The 22678-nt window shown below is 32.2% G+C and overlaps 1 protein-coding gene across 13 annotated transcripts in view; it reads right to left on the bottom strand.

The window, feature by feature from the left end:
- Window positions 1–22678, bottom strand: part of CASK (calcium/calmodulin dependent serine protein kinase) — a 430649-nt gene that overhangs the window by 38036 nt on the left and 369935 nt on the right. For all 13 annotated transcript variants that reach the window (XM_051984998.1, XM_051985006.1, XM_051984997.1 and 10 more), the window contains 4 exons: window positions 16464–16541; window positions 13786–13866; window positions 8094–8282; window positions 2537–2615 (listed from right to left, as the gene is read on the bottom strand). In XM_051984998.1, coding sequence (XP_051840958.1) covers window positions 2537–2615; window positions 8094–8282; window positions 13786–13866; window positions 16464–16541 — 427 coding nt within the window. The remainder of the gene's footprint in view (window positions 1–2536; window positions 2616–8093; window positions 8283–13785; window positions 13867–16463; window positions 16542–22678) is intronic.

Below are 22678 nucleotides of genomic sequence, written 5' to 3'. Positions count from 1 at the left end.
GCTTCACATTGAGGTCATTCACCAAGATCTCCCTCTTTTTTCTTCCTTATCTAATACTCTCCTTCTTTATCTCTATGTCTCACAAGAAGAGGTGGTGCTTATTGCAAAGGCAAATCCCTGTACATACAGAAATATTTTTATTCTCATAGATACTACGTTTTCTGAGGACAGGGACTATTTTACATCTGTCTTAGTATCCTTAGTACCTAACTAAATACCTGGACCACTGGAGATACTAAATAAATGCTTGTTGATTGAACAGTAGAAAGAATTCTGATCTAAAAAAAAGTGTTAGATCACTAGAGTACTGATTGATATGAATCTTCTAATATGAGTCTTCTACAGCAAAAACTATTATACTGCAATGAATGTTGCTTCTGAGGAAGAATCATGCCATGAAAAACAGGGAATTATAGGGCAGAAATATTAATGTTATATCGCTTTAAAAAACACCATCAAAAATTCAGTCAACTAGTTCACTCAGTTTCCTATAATATAAAAGTGAAATCAGCAGCCAGAATGAATGTAGAAAGGGACCAAAAGAAAGGTATTGGAAAGAATGATCTTATCCTTTGAGTTGAAAAGTTTTATGTCAGATTCAGAATCTTATAACTGCTTAAAATTTTATTTTAACTTACTCATCTCCAGATTTTCAAAAAGGAGTCTTTCTACTAACCTGAAAAAATATTATAGAATTTCAAAATTTCCAGATTTGTCTTCAAAATCTCTATAACAAGCTGAATATAAGTAAGCCACCTCATGGTTGCTATTAAATACTAATTTAAGAATAAGAAGTTCTAGTAAGAATGCAGAGAAATGGTTTTTTTTTATAAGCCTATCATGAAATGACGAATTGGATAAAAGGAGGCCCAGTATTTTCCTGATTATTTAATTAAAACAACTGGCATATACAATATCACATATTAAAAAGGGGATTTTTAGAAAGGTGTCTCAGAAAAAAGGGGCCATAACTGGCCTCTTCTACATGTAAAGTATGACTGGAACTTTTCATAGAGCTAAAGTAAAGAGGATATATTTCCTTTTCTCTAAAATCTTATATGAAAATTAAATGACCATATCCTCTTTCCCTGTAGGGATAGAAATAGGCAGAAGGAAAATTTTGGTTCTTTGTACTTTTTTCTATGAAGGTAGATAGTTGGTGCAATGAATAGAGTGCTGGGGTGTGGTGTTGAAGACACATCTTCCTGAGTTCAAACCGGACTTCAGGTATTTGTTAGTTGTGTGACTCTTGGCATGTTACTTAAATGAGCTTGAAGAGGAAATGGCAAACTACCCTAGTATCTTTACCAAGAAAATCTCAAAATGTGTCATGAAGAGTCAGACACAATTGAACAACAATGTATATTTCTTTCTTCTATGAGATCTCATACTTTTAAAATATCGATTCTACTTGTTCAGTGATCTGGTATTCTGGAATAAGCACACAGAAGAAAGAAAGTACAGTACTCATTGGTTTCATCCTGTATTCTTCCCTCTATCAGTCTGGTCTATTTTTTCGGGGAATTACAAAGAGGTAAGTTCTAGGACTGGAAGAAATTCTTCTTTTGTAACAGAAATTATACATACTGTGTTGACCTTTAGTAGTTGTATTTTTCTATAGATTATATTAAAAATGGCTTATAATTGTAGAAGAGAAAGAAGCCATAATATGGCCCAGACTAAAGAAAATCATTTAAAATAAAGGTAATGTCTATTTTTTTTTTGGCTACTCTGCTCACCAAATAATCCTCAACAAAAGCCTCTAGTTCTTTCCTTATCTCCTTAAAAGCTTCATTATGAATTATTTCATAGTTATTTTTGTATATGTCTGATTCCCCTGTCCCCACCTCCATATTTAAGGATATATGAAGGCTCATAGGATCATAGACTTAAGAGCTAGAAGAGACCTTGAGGTCATCTAATTTTACATTGCCCACAACTCCCCTCATCTACTATGGCAGGTACTGTATCTTATTAATCTTGTTATTTCTCATAAAGCCTAACAAAATGCCCTGTATGGAGCAGGTACTTAAAGTTAAAATGACTATCCTTACCACATTTTAGGCACTTCATAACTATATGCTGAGTTCTGCATAAGTATACATAGCAATGTGCATTGTAGACAGATCTCTTGTATTGTTGCCACTTTTTAATTATTGTATTGTTACTTACAATATCCAACTCCAGCCAATCACTGTGGCACAGAGTGGACAATGGATTCTCAAAGGCTGCCTATAACTCATAGCACAGAAATGTCAGATAATAAGAGTTGATACAATAAAGCATTTATTACTTGACACATTGGATCTTCAATTAGCTATGGCATAAATGGAATGTTGAAGTAAAAATCAAGACAGATTACAGTTAAAAAATTTATTATTTTTAAAATTAAAGTTAAAACATTAATTAGGACAAAAATTTACAAAAGAAACAAAAACTTTCTAAAAGCAGATAATTTGATCTAGTCTTAAAAAAACACATCTTTAACAACATGCACAGTTTATAAATTGAGTCAATACTTATATGTCAAGATTACCTTGTCTATGAATCATTCCCCCATGCATAATTCTTGCTACAATGCAATGGTTTAACTCATTCATTTTCAAAGTGATTCCCTGTTGAAAAATAAAATATAAATAGAATAATTACTTGAATAAAAGTCCTACCTTTTGAAGATGACTTATTCCTTATAGAAAAGACATATTTACAAAACTATTATTAGAAAATTTGGATGACTACTATATACGAATCTATATTAATATATTATATATAATCTATATTAAATTAAATATCAAGTGCTAGTAAAATGGTTTAAGAATTAGTCTTAAAAATTATAACATATAAAAATAGTCCTAAAAATACCTCCCTACCAGAAAACATTATTTGGTAGTAGTAATAATAATAATAATGATGATAATGCAATATCACTTTTATATAATGCCTTAAGGTCTATAAGGTGCTTCTTGCCAACAACCCTCTGAGACAGGTAGTTCAGTACCATTAGACTTTCAATCTAATAGTAAATAAAATAGGGCACTTTTATGGATGACCTCTGAAATGCCTTTCAGCAATAAATCTATATTTCTATGATTCAATTCTAATCAACAAGCATTTACTGAACTGTGTGCAAGATGCTCTATGGTCCCATATATATAATTCAATGTATGGACTTATAATCTATTTTGTAGATGAGGAGACTGAAGTTAGAGAAGTTTTAATTTAGATAAGTTAAGTCTTGAGTCTTTACAGTTTTAAGTCTTTAGAGAAGAATTAATCAAGTCACTTGATTAATGTCACAAAACAATTGAGAGTGCTGGGATTCAAACTAGCTTTTCTGACTCAAAATGCAATATTCTTTCTAGGACACAAGAAAGAGAAAATAGGTTTTGTGAAAGTCAATAAAATAGAGTGATGCCAGATGGGGGAAAAGATATAACTTCACAGAATAGGACTTTCAATTTCTGTAGTTTTCCTTAGCTGAGGTTATATGATCAGAAGATCATAAATTTCAAGCTGGAACAGGCCTTAGTTTTTAGATCCAGCACCTTCATGTTATGATAAGAAAACTGAGGTCCATAGCCACTGACTTTTCTAAGATCACACAGTAAACTGACAGGGTCAGGATTCTAACTCAGCTTATCTTACTTATCTTAGTCACTGCACTTTCCACTGTGAAACACTACTGAGAACTATTAAGATGTGCCATTTGAGTTTAATTGTGATAACCCATAAAGAGAAGAGTATTCTTAAAGGTCAGTAAAAGTAAAACATATGGCTTTATATGTCACTGAAAACCTGAATTATACTTTAAAACAGAAGTTTCCAGATCTCAAACCAATAGTAGAAAAAGAAAAATTCATCCACTTAAATAAGGAAAATTAATTTTTCCTTTACCACATTCCTTCACCAGTTTCCCTGGCTTTTCAGCAATTTACGGTGCAGTTGAAAATATGGCCAAGCTCCCTGCTCAGGGTGAGAGGGAAGAATGGAAGAAGTGGGAAGCAGATTTTTCTTTTATATTCAGATTTGAAACTAAACCCAGAGATCAAGGAAATAGTTCTACAATGATTCTGAATAACTGTCTCTAGAACTGCTAAAAAGGAAAAATTAGAGGCATTCTTACTACTAATAGGAACAGCAGTATCAAAATGGAATTTCAACCAGATATAATAAGTGGCATCTAATACTTCCATGAAGAAACATTAGCTGCTACTACCAATGAATCTTGAATATATTGTGGCCAAAAGGAACATAAGGCCATTTCACAAATCTGGCTTATCGCAGAAGTCGGTAATCTCTGTATTCCCATAATTAGAACTTTGTGCAAAGCACTGGATTTAAGAAACCAATGGGCAAACTGATAAAGGATGTGGCTTAGGCTGGCTATGAAAGATGCAGAAAATCAATTCAGGGTCTGCTAATTTTATCCAAGATGGAAAAACTCATAGCAAGGAAATGTCATTTCTATGAGGGACAGCTTGGAAAATGTTGAAATAATATGAAAGAGTTCTACAGGGTATGGTTTGAATGAAGCAAATTCTTAAAGATTTTTTTCTGCTTTTCTCATTAAAACTGAATTTATATTAAAAAAAAGGAAATAAAGGAGAAATCCCAAACATTAAAAAAGTTGAGTGATTAATGCTTAAATTTTATTATTATATTTATACTGAGAATTAAAAAATACTGTATACATCATTTTTAGCTTATAAGTTATTTAAAAAATCTTGGGAAAGTTATATTTGGATCAATTAATTCTTTTCAGACTCATAACTCAGATGTATTTCTAACTTCTACAGTGCCAAAACTATGATTTAATCAGCTATGTGTATTGTTATCCTTAGAGAGTAGCAGATAACCCATGACAATAATAACATATAAACTTTCTAAATTAAATTAGACATTTGTTAAGTGCTTATTATTTGCTAGGAGCTAGAATCAACAAGGAAAAAGCCTAAATACCCCTTGTCTTCAAAGGACTTATACTCTATTAGTACAGTATCATACAAATACAAATAAATTACAGAGCATACTAAGACTTCCTGAAGAATGTGGCACGTGAGCAGTCCCTGCAGGAATGGAGGGATTCTATAAGGTGGGAGGAAAGAAAGTGTCATACATTCCAGGCACAGGGGACTCCTTATTCAAAGACATGAATACAGGATGTGGAACATCTTGTATAGTAAATGGCTAGCAAGCCACTGATTAGAATGAAGAGTGTGTAAAGTGGAAGACTAAAAGGTATATAGAACTCTCTCTCTGTGAAGACCAAGGTTTTGGACTATAACCTAGAGACCTTGGGGCTTCACTGAAGAGGCATAGCCTTGGATTCAGAAAAGCTGTGTTTGCAACCACTCTGCCACTGACTGTCAGGTTAGCAATAAATCTATATTTAGAATCAGTTCACTTATCTGAGTCTCAGTTTCCTCAACTATAAAATGAGAGTGCAGGATTAGATAAACTCTAAGATTCCTTCCAAACCTAAATCTATGGCACTGGAAGACTTGAATAGTGAAGTGACACAGCTGTGTTTTGGAAATGACAGCTGTGTGGAAAGTAAGATGGAGAGAGGAGTTACTGAAGGCAGGTAGACCAATTAGAAGGCTATTGGCTCTGATAATCCAGATGAGAGAAGATTAAAGGACCTGAACTACAATGGTAGATGTGTAAATAAAGAGAAAAGATGCATTTGAGGAGTGACAAGGATTGTCATTTGCTTAGACATGTGAGATTAGTAAGGGGTCAAGGATAAAACTGAAATTGTTAATGTTGCTGACTAGAAGGACAGTGATACCCTTGATAGAAATAGAAAAATCTTGAAAAGAAGTTTAAGTTTAGGAGGAAAGATGAGTTCTATTTTGGACATGTTAAATTTAAGGTGCTTATGGGACATACAATGTGATATTAATGGGACATTAGGGTAAAGATATTCAGTAGGCAATCAGTAATGTGGGATTAGGGTTTTGGAGAGAAATTAAGGCTAAAGATATAGTTCTAGAAGACATCTGAAAAGAGATAACTGATCTTAGGGGAGCTAACAAGATCACTGAGAATACAGAGGAAAAAAGAAATCTTAGAATGTATCACACTTAGTAAAATAGTGACCTAGGCAAAGAAGGCTGAAAAAGTTCAGACCAATAGGAGGAGAACTAAGAGACATCAGAATCTCAAAAGGTATTGTGACCGAGACAGCTAGCAATGCAAAATAACTGCAAAGATGAAATAGAATGAGACTGGAAAAAAGTATTGAATTTAGCTGTTAAGAGATCACTGAGGACAATGTAGAGAGAAGTCTCATTCAAGTGTTTGGATCAAAAACCAGATTGCAAGGAAATGAAAAGGGAGAAAAGATGATAATAATTTGAGGCAATGAAGTGGTAAGTTCAAGTGATGGATTTTAAGGATGGAAGAGACTGGAGTTTGTTTATAGGTGGCTGGGAAAGAGCTTGTAGTAAAGGGAGATTGAAGATAAGGTAAAGAGAAAAATTTTGAGGGAATAAACTCCTAAAGAAGGCAGAAAGAAACTGGAATATGAACACAAACCATCTGTCTAGCCTTGGTTAGAAGAAGTCCCATCCCATCTCTTCATCACAGACTGAAACAAAGGAGAAAAGAACAGGGCATGATGCACCATTTTGTGGATTTTAAATTTTATTTGGGAGTGTTTGATAGCATGTAAGTAGTAAAAAAGAGGCAAATAATGGGGCAAATAATGACAAGGGCAAAGAGAGGAAGAATTCAAAGTGAGTGATAAAACAACAGTTGACACTGAAGACTGTGAAAGAAGACCAGAGTAAGCATGACCAACTGGGAAAAAAAGATGCACATGAAGATGAAGAACAGAAGGCTGAAGCAGAAATAAAGATGAAAGGATATAAGAGGGAAGAATTTCAGAAATTCTGGATCTTGCAGGTAGAATGAATGATCAAAGGCATGACTATTTCTGTGTGGTTATGGGAGGCTGATACACCACCAGCTCTGTCCCAACCACCTACAAACATAAACAAGTATCTCCCATGTTTAAAATCCCTCACTTAAACTGACCATTGTCTCAAATTATTATCATACATTTTTTTCTCTCTTCTCATTTCCTTGCAATTTGGTTTTTGATCCAAGCATGATGTTTGAAAGGAAATCAACATGTACATTAAGTTCCTAAATATGAGGACAGGAGGTAGAGTGGAGAGGAAGAGTTATGTCAATTACAAGTCTCATCAAAAAAGAATGGAGATTGGTAGATGACTATGAAAAGAAGCTGGATTGGATAACAAACTGAATGAAGTTAATTACAAAGGCAGAGTTACAATGGCAAAGGGACTATTTAGAAGTAGGAATAAGGAACTCTTCTAGCATACTTAGGGGACAGCAAAGAGTCTAGCAAATAGAAGGCATTTCCTGTCACAAAATTACATTTAATATCACAGCAGTAAGTACAAAGTTTCTAAGTCCTCAAAATTCTTGGTTTGCTTTTTGCTAAATTAGTCCAAAATATTTATTATGTGCCAGGCACTATGCTAAGCTAAGGAGATACAAAGAAAGGCGTAAGATAGTCTTTATCTTTATGGTACAAAGTTTTTTTCCCCCTCCCAATTAACTGTTTATTTTGTTTGACAATGCATATATATGAAGAGCATTTTGTTCTTTTTTTTTTTTTTTTCTGTTTTGTTTTTTAAGTAGAGAGGGAGAGGAAAAAAAAGGCTAGTTAACTAGGAGAAGAAAAGTGAAGGAATATTTTCATAAGTTGTAGAATTCAGAAAGGCTTTTTGGAGAGATTTTAAGGCATGTTTTAGCAAACAGGGTCTACTTTTTGGCTTTTATAGAAACTGATGAACAAATTTTTATTTTCTTATTGTCTTCTTTCCCACTATAAATCTCTGTCTAGTAAACATAAGAATTAGAAGTCAAATTGCTGATTAGGAAGAGAAAGCATTTCTTCTTTTCTGATTTATCACATAGCATCTTCATTTTGGGACAATTCTGGTCATCAACATGGGCTAACAAATCAGTTATGTTCTGGAAAGCATACCTTTTCTTTCTTTCTATTTTGTTTTTTTGGAGGGCAAACAATGTTTTATTTTGTTTTTTTTCTTACATACCATTGGTTCATCTGTGTTTTTCTGGAACTGTACCAACCGTACTCGAGTAACATTCTCCATGTCCATGTCACCATTGGCACTTTCTGGGGAATCTCCGTTTAAGTATGGAGAGGTGGGAGGAGGTGTAACCCTCAATGCCTCATCACTGTAAACTTCATGTGCCACTACGTCATGAGTTTGAAGTAAGGCCTACATGAATTTACAAAGAAAATTACAATTATCATCAACTTCAACAAATATTTAAGTGCTTATTATGCATAGAACACATTATTAGAAGCTGGAGAAGATACGAAGATTTTAAGACACAGGCTGCCCTAATATGACTCATTATCTAGTAGTGGTATATTAATATACCTATGAGAGACTACAACATAAACATGAATTCATTCTTTCCATTTTCTGCACAGTTTTATTCCAAGATCTTTCAAAGCACATTATTAAGTAAAATTATATCTCCCTTTGGTCAGGCTAAAGCAAAATGCATTTTAAGTAATTAAAAAACAAAACACGAACACTATGCTACCCCTTTTCAAAGTTGACTTGTTAGAAAACATGTCTTTCTTAAAATTTTCTTCTAGTAAGATGATTTGAAAACTCAAAGGCTGTTATAAATATAATAGTAATTTATTCTAAAGAAAGAGCTGTCTAGCCACATTAGAACTGTTTCTGGAGGGAAAGGATTGCCTAGATAAAAAGGTAAGCTCCCTATCTCTGGAACTGTTCAGGTCCTAGCCAGGTGCCATCTGTTATAGATTTTGCAGAGAAGACTCATTCTTTAAGTAGGAAGCTGGAAATAGCCAAACTAGAATGACAACTAGCTCTAAGGTTTTTCATTCCTATGGGTATTTTTTGTCCCTATACTATGTAACAGCTATATATATTGTTATGAACATTTAAAGAATGTTCCAGTGCTGTGAACCTAAGATGAGAACATCTCAGAAATTCTACTTAATGTCACACAAAAACTCTGGGTTTTTGACAGCTTTGCTCAATAGAGGAAAAGTGGAAAAGTTCTGATCAATTTTACAAAATTGTAAAGGCTAAAACTGTGTAGTCCCTGTAATAGAAAATGTTTGTACCAGAGAAACAGCCTAGCTCTAAAGAGAGAGAAATTCCTCACCAGAGGGTTGGTAAACAGGTAATGTCTCTTTTGGCAATACAATGCTAATTCATACAACAAAGGAAACTATAAGAATGGCCCTTTATTACCTGCGTCTGTATCAACAACATGGCAAAAAATAACAATATTTAATATACAAATATTAACTTTTGGTAATCTAAATGTGAGATTCTTCTCCAATTTCCAAGCTAAATGGGAACTAAGCAAGTAGAAGCTAAATGGAAATACAGCTCAACCCATTCTCATGGGAGAGACAAAGAAAAGACATAGCAGAGCAAAGGGGAGGCACTGGTCTGGTTGAACTCCAAACATCAATAAAAAGTGTGAATCTGACTATGTATTATCAGGCAAGGAACAACTATTAGTGACTCATTTTGGAGTCCATCTTTAGTGTGTAGTCAGATCATGCATTAGAAAAAAAGGTCATAATCAACACCAAATGAAAGGAAAGGCTAGGCTACAAATGAGAAAATAAGATGGCATATACTAACAGATCCAAAAAACAAGCTGTTGAGGATAGAAAATGAGAAATGGATGACTCAGATTATTAATATGTCTTACAAATTCTTGCTAGACTGAAGCTTAGCCAATAAACATTTGTTTTCTGAATGTATCAAGCCTTAAATATGACTGGGATTCCTCAATGAGAACCATAACAAGAAATATCAACTTAGCAATCCAGATAGGAAGAAAGAAATGGATGAATAATGCCCAATATTCATATTATCATAGGTAGTTGGGTTCCTCATTGAATTAGTTCACAGATACACATATTCTTTCTCTCTCACTCTCCTACCAGTTCCCCTTGCACACAGTTTTACTGCAGATATGCACTGTATGGACAAGAAAGAGAAACCAAAACTGAAAAGGAGAACTAGAACAGGCTGCATTGTATTTAGTAAATTTGTTGTTGTTGAGTTGTTGAGTCATGTCCAACTCTTTTTTTAAAATTATAGCTTTTTATTTACAAGATATATGCATGGATAATTCTTCAGCATTGACAATTGCAAATCCTTTTGTTCCAACTTTTCCTCTCCTTTTCCCCACCCCTTACCCCAGATGGCAGGTTGACCAATACAAGTTAAATATGTTAAAGTATAAGTTAAATACAATATATGTATACATGTCCAAATAGTTATTTTGCTGTACAAAAAGAATCAGTCATGGCCAACTCTTTGTGATCCCATTGGGGTTTTTCTTGGCAAAGATCCTGGAGTAGTTTGCCATTTCCTTCTCCCCTCATTGTATAAATGAAGAAACTGAGGCAAACAGGATTAAGTGTCTTATTTATGGTCTCATAACTAGTACATGTTTGTTGTGAACTTTAGAAGATAAGTTTTCTTGATTCTAGGCACAATATTCTATCCACCATGCCATCTTGCTACCCCATTTAGTAAATTATACAAGGACTTTCAACAATCTTTCAACAATCTAACCTCTGATACAAAAAAAGAGAACAAAAATTGTGGGTAAACCAAAGGGTGATACAGAGCTATAAAGTGGGTGTAAGAATGCAGAACATGAAATGACTAAACAATTAGTGGCATAAAAGATAATTGCTTAAGAAATGTATGACAGGAAAAGTAGGTGGACCAGTCATACAGCAAAAGTGACCTACTACTAGACCTATATCCCAAAGAAATTAAATAAAGAAGAAAAAGACTCATATGCATAACATTATATATATATATATATATATATATATATATATATATATATATATATATATATATATATATATATATATAGGAACTTTTTTTTTTTTTTGCAATAGCAAAGAACTAGAAATAATGCAGTACATATCAACTGGGGATTGGATGAACAAATTATGACATAGAAATGTAGTAGAAATGACATAAGGGATACTCAAGACTACTTGCAAAATTATGAAAAAAGAATGCTAAGAAGATTTGTATGAGGGATAGATTAAAAGTGAAATATAGCATCAGGATGACAATTTATACAGTAACAACAATACTGTAAGGAAAAACAACTTCTAAAAACTTGAAAACTTTGATTAATGATTACTCACCAAAATTCTAATGACAAAGCATGCTATCTAAGTGCTGACAAAGAGATGAGAGCCAAAGAGGCAGAATGAGAAATATTTCTGAATGGGGATAATGTGTGGATTTGCTTTTCTAGACTTGCTTATTTGCCTTTTTACTCTTGTGTTTTTCTTTTTAAGAGGGCCACTGGAACTATTTTTAAAAAAGAGAACAGAAGGAAGTTCAGAGGAAAACACAGACAAGCAGGATAGTTCTAAAAATAATATATTGAACTTATGTAATTTAAAAAGCAAATTGTATAAAACAGATTCATGGTTTCATCCATAATACTTTTGTTTTGTTCTCTTTTTTATTTCTATGGAAAAATACATGCAAACTTTTATTTATTTATTTATTTTGGCAGGGGGTAGAAGGCCAAGTGCTGAAGAATAGCATAAATAGGATATTTTCCTTATGTTCTTCATACAAAATTTGATTACATTTAAGCCACAAAGTCAGAAAACTCTGAAGCATAGTCTTCCATGTCTTATACAGCATTATTTATTTACATAATACATAGGTATTGTGATTTCCATCTGTATGGATACTATTTTCATTCTTTGAGGTGGACTGCAATGCTCCTCAGTGTGAAAAGATAAGCTTTCATGAATTACTGTGGTTGAAAATTTCATAACCTGGCCACCAACCTTTTGGTGGTGAACCTCTCTGAACTTTGGTTGTCATCTGGATAATTACAGACAAATAATTATAGATCTTATTTTAAAATAATTTTCAATTTAAAATTATTTGGCTGTTTTATACAATATTTACTCTGATATACCTAATCTTTTGGGTGGGTCTTTGTGTGTGTGTGACCAAAAATACACATTTGCGAAATGGTTGGTCAGAGTTAGTAATGTATTCTAATTATATAGTGCTTTAAAGTCTGCAAGATGCTTTAAAATGTTTCAGGAAAAAAAAGTAGGTATAAGATTATTAAGATCAGTGATGGAAATCAGAATTTGAAAACCACTTTAAACTATCTAAATATTTGTTTAGTACACTAAGAAAATAAAAATATCTTTATCATTTTCATTAAAATAGTTTTCCTCTTTTATAATCACACAGGAATGGGACCACTGGTATGCGGAAATGAATTGCCAGAACAAAAGTACTTTCACTTCTCTGTCTATAGTAAGGATGTCAAATATTTTCTCCCTCTTAGATGAGATAATTAATCTGACTATTGTTCTAAAAATTAAAAATAATTCCTGAGTCAGATTAAAATAAAGGGGAACTACTGGAATGTTAAAATTAAAAGGGTCGCTAATAATCAGCAAATAAATTGAATCTTGTTATTGAACAAAATCTGTTTTAATAAAAATTTATCTTGTTATTTCTGGGGAAATAAATGTCTTTCTATCAGTTTAATTCTTGGATCTCTTAATTGTAATTATCAACTAAAAAAAACCCCACAAGAAAGTAAATGGTCCTCTAAAAGCAATACTAAACATTTTTTTTTCTTAAGAGAAGTAATATCATGGCAATATTCCATACAATGAATTTTAATAGAACAAACTGTGTTTTAGCCAGACTATCTGCTTTAGTAACTAAAAACTTAAGTATTCAAATTTTAAGCCATTATCTAACCTTGTCAAAATAAAATTATATGTAATTATAAAAGAAAATTTTAGATTAACACCATAATCATTACAATGAACTCCTAGGAGATTGTTAAGTTAATATACAACAAAATAACTTCTCAAACTTATCATAATAAAAATGTCTCATAAATTCTTTGAAAAACTGCTAAGAAAATAGAACTTTTAAAACAAATTAGACACAATACATTAGTTACCCTACATAGCTAATTCTTTTTTTTGCTGAGACAATTGGGATTAAATGACTTGCCCAGGATCACACAGCTAGGAAATGTTAAGTATCTGAGGCCACATCTGAACTCAGGTCCTCCTGACTTCAGGGGCTGGTGCTCTATCCATTGCACCACCTAGCTGCTCCACTAGCTAATTTTTTTTTTTTTAACATTCTGTAAAATTGTAACATTCTGTTCTACCATATCTTCAGGTAAAGATATGCCCATGTGAAAAGCCAAAGAAATTTAGTTCATGCTCATTTGTAAATTCATTTTAGTAAGAGTGAGAGAAAAACCAAAATAGTTGAAGAACTGGATTAAAATCATAGCTCTCTTGTTTAGTAGAGATTGATTTTGGTCAAATGTCTTATTTGACTTAATCTCTTTGGAATATTTCCTTCCCATAAAATGAAGGCATTAGATAAATTAAATCTAAGGTCTTATCCAACTTTAGTATAGTACCACAAAGTAATTTTACTATAAAATATTTTACTATATATAGAAATAACTGCAGTCTTAATTTATCAGGTCAACATATACATACTTATTGTATAGCCAAGTCCTTCATTTGGTAAGATGCTGATTAAAAAATCATTTTTTATGAAGTTGATATCATTATTGTGTAGTTATTATGGGTGTCATACCATTAAAACTTTTTCTGAAATGATGGTTTTAATTCTAAGAAAAATGTAACTGTAGAGTTGTACTTACCATGAAATGAGGTTGTGTTAAAATACGCTTTAGCTCCTTTGCATCATTGTTTTCAGGGTAACATGAAATTTCTTCTAATACCTATATAGTAAAGGATATGGCATTAAGATTCTATAGTGTCACAAACATGCTAAGAGATTTCAAAAATACAGAAAGTTTTTCTTCTCATGAGAAGGAAAAATATGACTCACATCATCTGGCAGATAAAATGATTTCTGAAAATTTCATCCTTTTATTTGTATTTTTTAACAGTACTGAATATTTATATACATGGTAATATATTACATAAATTATTCTGGAAGTTTCTGTTCTCATCGTATAAAATATAATCCAAGAGTTTAATGAAAAATAATGAGTATAATAAATAGAGAAGAATGTTGGGACAATGGAGTTAGCACAATCATGAAAACAATATATATAATGTTAACAACAATGAATATGGCAAAAACAACAACAAAAAAAATTCAAACTAAATCCAAATTTGATCCTAAAGAAGAAATGGAGAAAATGCCCTCCCTCTCTCTCTTTTTTTTACAGAGATAGTAGGGAGAGGAGTCTTATGAATATAGAACATTTCAAATAATTAATATTAGACTTTCAGTATTGGCTAATTTTCCAAAATGGTTTTTTTATAAGGGACAGTTCTTTTATATGAGGGGGAAAGGTACAATAGGAAAAGAATGGAATATAAAAACATTAAGAACTTATATCTTCATTAATATCAATAGAATGTTTTAAAATACATTAATAATACTGCTGCAGAAAAGAACAGCAATAAATATAAAACAAAATAAAATCTAAATCAAGGCAAAGCTAATATGATTTGGAGACAGGGGACTGGTGGGGAGAACCAGTGATTACAGAAATCATTCAAAATTCACTCCATCCAAAGAGCTAATAAAAGTTAATGACTATCTTCTCGAATATTAACAAATGTCAATTCCTCTCCTCTCTGCAACTTTCACATCACCACAAATTATTCAAAATAGAAACAATTCAAAGTAACATTCTATGAATGGGAGGGAAAAAAATCTCAAAATTTCACTAATTATTCTTCCTGTCTAATATAATTTATTCTTCAAGCAATTCCTCAGATCAATAAACAAATCAAATCCAAAACCCCTCCAAAACTGAGAAGTCTGCTTCTGGCAATAGTTCCCAGAAGTAAACTGCTATATGAACTTGACAGAGAAACCAAATACAGCACTGTGGTTTTTCATTTTCTGTTTACTGAATTTTTCTACTCTTATTTGTTTTTAAATTAATCCCCAGATAGGTAAATAGTACTATTTTCAAAGAATAGTATTTTGACTTTGTCCATTTAAAACTTAGTTTCATAATATGGTCCAGAAAGGAAAGGTCTGTTCTTCTAAGGTTAAGCATACTGTTACTATTCTAACTTAATATGTTGGGCTTTAAAAGATAATTTTAGATAGAGCAAACAAATGTTTTTATGTTTAAAAGTTTAGTCTGGAATTAAAGTTTTCATTACCATAAATGGAAATCATAAAGGGAAAAATACATTAATGAAGCCTAGAATCTCTAGACCTTAAGAAAATGCTACACAGAAGAACCCTATGCACTTTAAGTACAGCAAACAATATTATCACGTTATCTAGCTCTTTTTCTTTGCCTTTCACACCTAAAGGCAAAAAATCATGATTACACCCTGTTTTAAAATATAATCAGAGAAAATACAGGATTTCTTTGAGATACAAATATCATTTCAGCTAGTGCTGGCTATATTGTTAACATATGATTTTTCTGTTATAATTGTTAAAACAAATCATAGGCAACAAATCACTTAATCTATTCCTGTTTTCCTATGGGTAAAACAAGTGGATTGGGTGGAAGATCTCTAAAATTATATCTTACAAGTTATATCATTTAAAGAATAGGAGCAGGGTTCCACATTGGTAGAATCAGTACTCATCATTAGGAATAGGATTCTGGCTACCAAACTCTTGCTTCACCACACTTTAATACAAAGAGGTAAAGAAAAAATAATTATTGTTTGATGAGTACTTGATTGTCTTCTGTGGGCTTTTGGTGGATTATTTTTGAAACTTTTACCAGTTGAACCAATTCTACTACTGACATAACATATGATTTGTCAGTAATGTATCTGTTTAATAATCATAAACATTTAATTAATGTTTATATAGCTCTTCTTTTGAGTTTTATTATCTTCAAATAATCAATTAAGATTTTCCACAATAACTATATTTCTAATGGATGATATTTTAAGTATTTTAGAAATAAATGAGGAAAACTTAAAATGTTGACAGAGAAGATTTGAGAAGTTAAGTGGCTCAAGTTCATATAGCAAGTTTGTAATAAAAGGAAACAATCCTTTAGGAAGAGATAATGCTGGCATATTTTCTATAAAAATACTCAGTAATCAAATTTTGGTGACTTTCAAATTTGAGTATAATTGCTTTAAATTACCATTCTGATTGAAAATGAACTGAATAAGTTCGAACCAAGTAATGCAGAAAACCAGAACTATAAATACATCAAAAACATAGATGATGTTTTGAAAGATTATTACATTTATCATCATTATATTTATTTCCAAACAAAATAATTTCCCATTAAGAAAATGAAAAATGTTTGCAACTAAACTAATAATTAGATTATTCAAACTTGACAGACACAAGCAAATTTTAAAATGTTACCTCTTTGGCTCTCTGTACAGCATCACTGGGAGGATTCCTGATATGTGGTGAAGACTTTGTGTTAATTTTGTCATAAAGCTGAAAGCAAAGAAGAAAAGCCAAGAATTACATTCAACTTTGATGTTTGATAAGACCCATAATTCTTCAATTTTTTTTGCAAAAAAACAAACAAACATTTTTCATCTTAGAATTGAAAGTCTAATGACTGAAATTTGAATCATCAAACAATTATTGTCTGTTGTGACTCCACATGGGATCGCTTAACTGAGTGTAGGGATTGTGAAATGGTGATTTATTATCAATATATGTTTGGTTTGAACATCTATTTCATATAAATATAACCTGGGATCACATAAATATTTCTTAGGAGAAAAGGGGTCGCAAGCAGAAAAAGTTTAAGAAGCCTAATTTATAAAAGGATCTTGAAAGAAATTTTGAAAACTTCAGCAGACACTCCTATTATTCTCATTCATTTTAATGGACAAAATAATATTTGTGTATAATCATTTTTAATGCAAATTTTGAAATTAAAATTTCATTGAATCACATCTTTTTTCTCTCATGTATTCTCTTATTATTAGATATTATATATCTCTTTCTCTCTGAAAATGAAAATAGAATTAATGAAGGGAATGTTTCCTGGCATAGTATAGGCTAGAAGAAATTTCCAAGAAATCTAAATTTCAGGAAATGAACAAAAGCAGTTCTTTTGAGGAAGGAATATTTTCACAAAAAGGATTATGTCTTGTTTAGTAAGCTTGTTTACTAATAACATTGATGTTAGCATATTTTAAGATGAAGTTAAAATTATAAACATTTTCTTTTGATTTTTAATTCAAACAGAAGTTTTAATACATACCAAATAAAATTAAAAATAGCCAAAAGAAGTAAATGGCTTTTTTCCCCTTCCTAGAGAGTCCATTTCTTGCTTCGTCCTTCTAATTTTTAGAAAGCAATCTACTTCAATATATCCATTACAGAAAAATGTTTGACAAGAGGTATAATGTAGCACAGAGATGTCAAATTTACAGGTGTCCTCTTGTAGTTGAACCAGGTTAAAATGTAATTGGAAAACATTTAATAAAGTAAATACAATATAATAAAACATAAATGTTAATAGGTAATATTAATTTCTAAGTCAAAGCTGGAGTTTGACACCCCTAGTATTAGTGGGGAGAGAGCCGGCCACAAAACAAAGAAATTCTGGGTACAGATTCCATTTCTAATATAAATTGATTGTATATGACCCTGTGTAGGTCACTTAATATGTCACTGTCCTTACATTAGAAATTATTTTGAATAGTCAATTTAGTAATGATTCCATTTGATAGCTTTTTCTTTCTTTAGCTGTCCTCCATACGAAATGTTTTTGCTCATCCACTCCATCTACTGATCTTCTTTGCTTCCTTTTAGTCCTAATTAAAATTTCACTTCCTACAGGAAACCTTCCTTAACTCCTCTAAATTCCAGTGCCTTTCCTCTGTTATTTCCCATTTATCCTGTAAATAGCTTGATACACACACATGTGCATATATGTTTGCATGTTATTTTGCTCATTAGATTGTGAGCTTCAAAAGTTACCTTTTACCTCTTTTGTATCCCCAATTCTTAGCACAGTACTTGCAAGGTACACAGCAAGTAAAACATTAATAAATGTTTAATGACCGATTTTCTACTACTCTGCCAACTAATTTTAGTTGAAAAGTCTATAATATTATAAAACTTAATTACTTAAAATATTGGTTTATATCACGTTTGAGATTCTCATTTTTTTTTAAATCACAAAGCCTTTTACTTTAATCTTTATACATTTAGTTTACAAGATACTAATGGCATTACAATATGTGGTTAATTAAAAATGTTTCCCCTGAATCAATTTATGTGGAATACTGATGTCAGAAATAGCTCATCTATTGAGCTATGAGTATCATGAATTAGTAACTTTTTTATTTTACAGATGAGGAAACAGAGGTGCATGGAAACTGGGTTACTTGCTCAGTATAACATAAAATAGTGCCAGAAGTTGGAGTTGATGTTTACACGATCTGCATTCTTTTCTATTGTATACTTTTTAAGCTTATCTCATCTTTATTTAAAAAAAAAAATCTGAGCATTTTCAAACTTAAACTCTCTCTCTTTTTTTGTAAATGGCTTTATGCTTTTGCAAGAATAATATTAATGTTATTTTCTATAATTTGGTAACACCATACATATTGTATAGCAGATCACTAGAAAGAAACCCAAACAAGACAAAGTAATCACATATCGATTAAAAAGCAATTATTAAGCATGAATTATACTCCAAGTTTTGTGTTAAGTGCTAAGAATACAAAGAAAGGCAAGTTATAGTCTTTGCCTCTCTTTTTCTGTTCCATACTGAATGAGGGTTCTTTCATTTCAAAGTCTGGATCATTAACATTTTTTGGGGGGGTCTCTCTCTGACCTTGTACATTTCACCCATTTACCCATTAATAGGTACTGGTTGAAACATATTTATCTTAAATATACCAGTTAGACTCTAAGTGAACACCTCTTAATATCTTTATCCAAGTGATAATTTCCCTGGGCCTCAGACAAAGGCCCAAAGAGAGGTTGGTCTACATGGTCTCTGAGATTCTTTCTATTTCACATCTATGAGGCTTTTACACATAATCTCTGATTGCCTGACAATCATTTGAGACTGTCAACTGACACTGTTGAGTTTAGTGATTGATTCTAAAGTCTAAAAGTCAATTTTCCAGTTACATGATGGATTTCCACTGATTCTGATTGTCCTGTGACTTGGCTGAGCATAAACACTGTGTGTGAACAATACAGACTTCAACATGGATGCACTGGTTGTGTGTGCTAATGGGCCAGCTCAGCTTGTCCCTTATGAAATTCCTTTAGAAACGCTAGTTAGAGAAACATTGCCATGTAAGAAAAATGCCTAATTTAGGCTAATTGGAACAGATAGGACTGATTCAAAACTAACAAAGTTCTACTGGATTTTGAACAGCTTTACAGTATCCTAATAATCTATTTAATACATGAACTTAAACCTTTTAAGGTTTTACTGACATTCTTATGGTTTCAAAATGAGTCTGTTCAAATCTCTTCAGAATATAAACAGGCAGCTTTCAATTTAAAAACTTGGCTATATTCCAAAAGTTTATTTGTAAAATCTGCTGTTTGAAACCATAAATGTATTTTCCCATGGAAACAATGTTTTAAATAGTGATAGATTCTCAGGGTAGTGTATAAAAGTTGACTGAGATAAAAAAGAGGTGGGAAGAAAATATGTTTGAGTTATGTTTTTCTTTTAAACATCAGAAAATATATTAGACAACCTTCATAAATAGAACAGTTTCTTGACATGTGATACTGATTAAAACAAAATTTAAAAAAATCAAAATTAGGGGGAAAACCCTTTTAATCTTGAATTTTAGTACTTCGAAAGCAGATTTAATTTAAAAGGATGCAGAGGAACATGGAGAGTTTTATGGCAAATTCTAAAGAGAACTGAGCACTTTCAAAGGTTTCTGAGGTGGGTAGCAATGCTTTATGATTTGAAATTTTGTTCCAATACACAGTCTTTCTACAATCATGTTCTGAGTAACATTTCACATCCTCTCCTCTACACACACCCTCTTTTAAACACAGGTGAAAAAATCGTGGAAAGAAGAGAGGATAAGAAGTGGAATGGATATCTTTACACAGAAGGCTTTGAGTTTTTTTCTGTGTATTTGTGTTTCTTTGTCTCAATTTATACGTCCTAAGATTAGAAAGAAGTCAGATTTTTAACTAACTGTGTTCTGTCCACCAGGTAATGGTATCATAGTTTCTCTAAGAGTCTACAGGATTTCAATGAAGTACACACTGGAATGCAATGACCTTAGCTGCTTTTTGCATGATGAAACCTTCAAAAGACATAATTATACAAGGGTCTAGAAGGAAACAGGATAGGAAATTGACTCAAAAAGGAAGTGTGTGGGTGTTTAAGTTAGTGGTTCTAAGTCTTGGTCTTTATCCTCTTTCTTTTAGGAGAACAAGATACTATTTTTTACATGGAAGGGATAGGTGGGAATCTATGGGATTCAATTTGATTCAATCAACAAGCATTTATTAAACAATGTTCTAAGTGCTGGGGATAGGAAAAAAAAGAGAAACTCTGCCTTCAATGCATTTATGTTCTGCTGGGATTGGAAAAATCAGTCTGTTAGCTTATAAATGGAGAGATGTCAACTTAAACAGAGAGATGGCAACCTAAGTGGAAAGGGAAGAAAAGAAGAATTCTTGGTATAGAGAGAAGTGAGTCCTTGTCTATAATTACATTTGTTGGGGTCATTTGTAAGTGTGTGCTAATCAGATACAGACAAAAGTTCCTGTTTGACAAAACATCTGATATATGCAACCCATCACAAACTGCTAATAACCTAACCCATGCCTCTTTCTCCTGACTGAGAGGTCCCACATTGCTGTCCAAGGGAACTATCTGTGAGAACAACCTGGAGTTCTCAATATTACCCATTTAAAGGAAGAGCTGTGAAAAGCAGAAACAGCTTAGGAGAGCAGATTTGGGAGACAAGGGTGGGGTAGAGTTCCAGACAAGTCTAACCCCTTTTTTTTTTTTGTGGCCTCTCAGTTCAAAAATGTCTTCCCCACATAAGCAGAAATTTTCACTTCACTTTGTAACTAATCAAAACTTTACCAATTAATTTTGGACAGAGTACTAAGCTTGGAGTCAGGAAGATCTGAGTTCAGATTCAGCCCCACACATTAAGTTTCTTCAACTGTAAAGTGAGCTAGAGAGAATGAAATGGCAAACAACTTTAGTATCATTGCCAAGAAAACCCCAAATGGAATTACAAATAATTGGACATGTCTGAAAAGAACAAGAGGGGTTACATGACTTCCTCAATGTAATATAGCTAGTACCACACACTAGACCACATGAATTGAATCTAGATTTTCCTGATTTCTTTCCATTTTTCCATCCTTCCTCATCCTTCAGCTTCCCCAACATGTGAAAAAATGTTGTTAGACCGTTTTGCTGGTTATTTTATTTATTCATTTATTGGTTATTTTATTGATTCCGAGTGAAAACTGGGGGAAGTAGTGCTACATATATTTATACAAAGGCGGCTGAGATGTCTGTCATATTTACTCTGAAAACTTGGGTTTGAGATTAGGGCTAGATATGTAGATGTGAGAACAAACTGTATAGAGATAATGGCTAAATTCATAGAAGCTGATGAAATCACAAACAGAGAGCACGGAATAAAAAGATAAGAGGACTTAGTACAAAGACTCTGGGTTTTGCTAATGGAAGTGGAAGGAATTTCTGTTACTTCTTTCTCCCTTTCCTTTTATGTGAGTGTATCTATATCTATAGCTATATCTATATAGCTCATTCATAATTTTTGAATTGTGTGATAAGCAAATGTTTAGGATCATAGAACCCAATAATGTATTTTAAAACTGTTTTACTTATACCCCTAAGAAGTTATATTAATACAAATATGAGCACATAATGCAATGGAAAGAGCACTGGATTTGAACCCTCAAGACCTATGTTCAAATTTCTGGCTATGCTTCTTACCACCTAAAACCTTGAGCAAATCACTTAATTTGCCTACAAATCAATTTCCCCATTTGTAAAATGAGAAGGTTTGGATTAGAATACAATTAGGATAAGATCCCTTCCAATACCAAATTCAAGTAACTACAAGCAACAAAGTAATTTTATGAGAAAATTTTGTTTTAGAAGCATTTGAACATTTGTTGTTGGGAATGCTAGAGCTGGAAGGAACCTGAAAAATCATTTAAATTTAGTGGTTCTCAAAGTGTCCAAGATTCCTGGTGATTCCTAAGACCCTTTTCAAAAGGTTTGCGAGGTCAAAAGTATTTTCATAATAATTCTAAGAAATAAAAAATTTAAGGTTATTAACTGATATCAATTGATACATAACCTACATAAACAAAAAGCTCATGGGGATAGAAGGGTCATTTTAAAAGCATTTTTAAAATATAAAAGGGTCTTGAGACCAAAAAATTTGAAAATGATTGGCCTAGTCTAATCTTATGATTTTATAGAAGAAATTAAGATTTGAATCAAGGAAATGATAATTTAAGGAAGGAAATCCTGGGAAATTAAAGCAAAAATAAAAGCAACAGCAGCTCATCTTATTTCCAAGTTCCCAGATCAGGGCAACACACCAAGAAAGGGCAAGAGG

The sequence above is a fragment of the Antechinus flavipes genome, chromosome 3 (assembly GCF_016432865.1).
Source record: "Antechinus flavipes isolate AdamAnt ecotype Samford, QLD, Australia chromosome 3, AdamAnt_v2, whole genome shotgun sequence".
NCBI classification, from domain to species: domain Eukaryota; kingdom Metazoa; phylum Chordata; class Mammalia; order Dasyuromorphia; family Dasyuridae; genus Antechinus; species Antechinus flavipes.
This window is presented reverse-complemented; position numbering and strand designations above follow the sequence as displayed.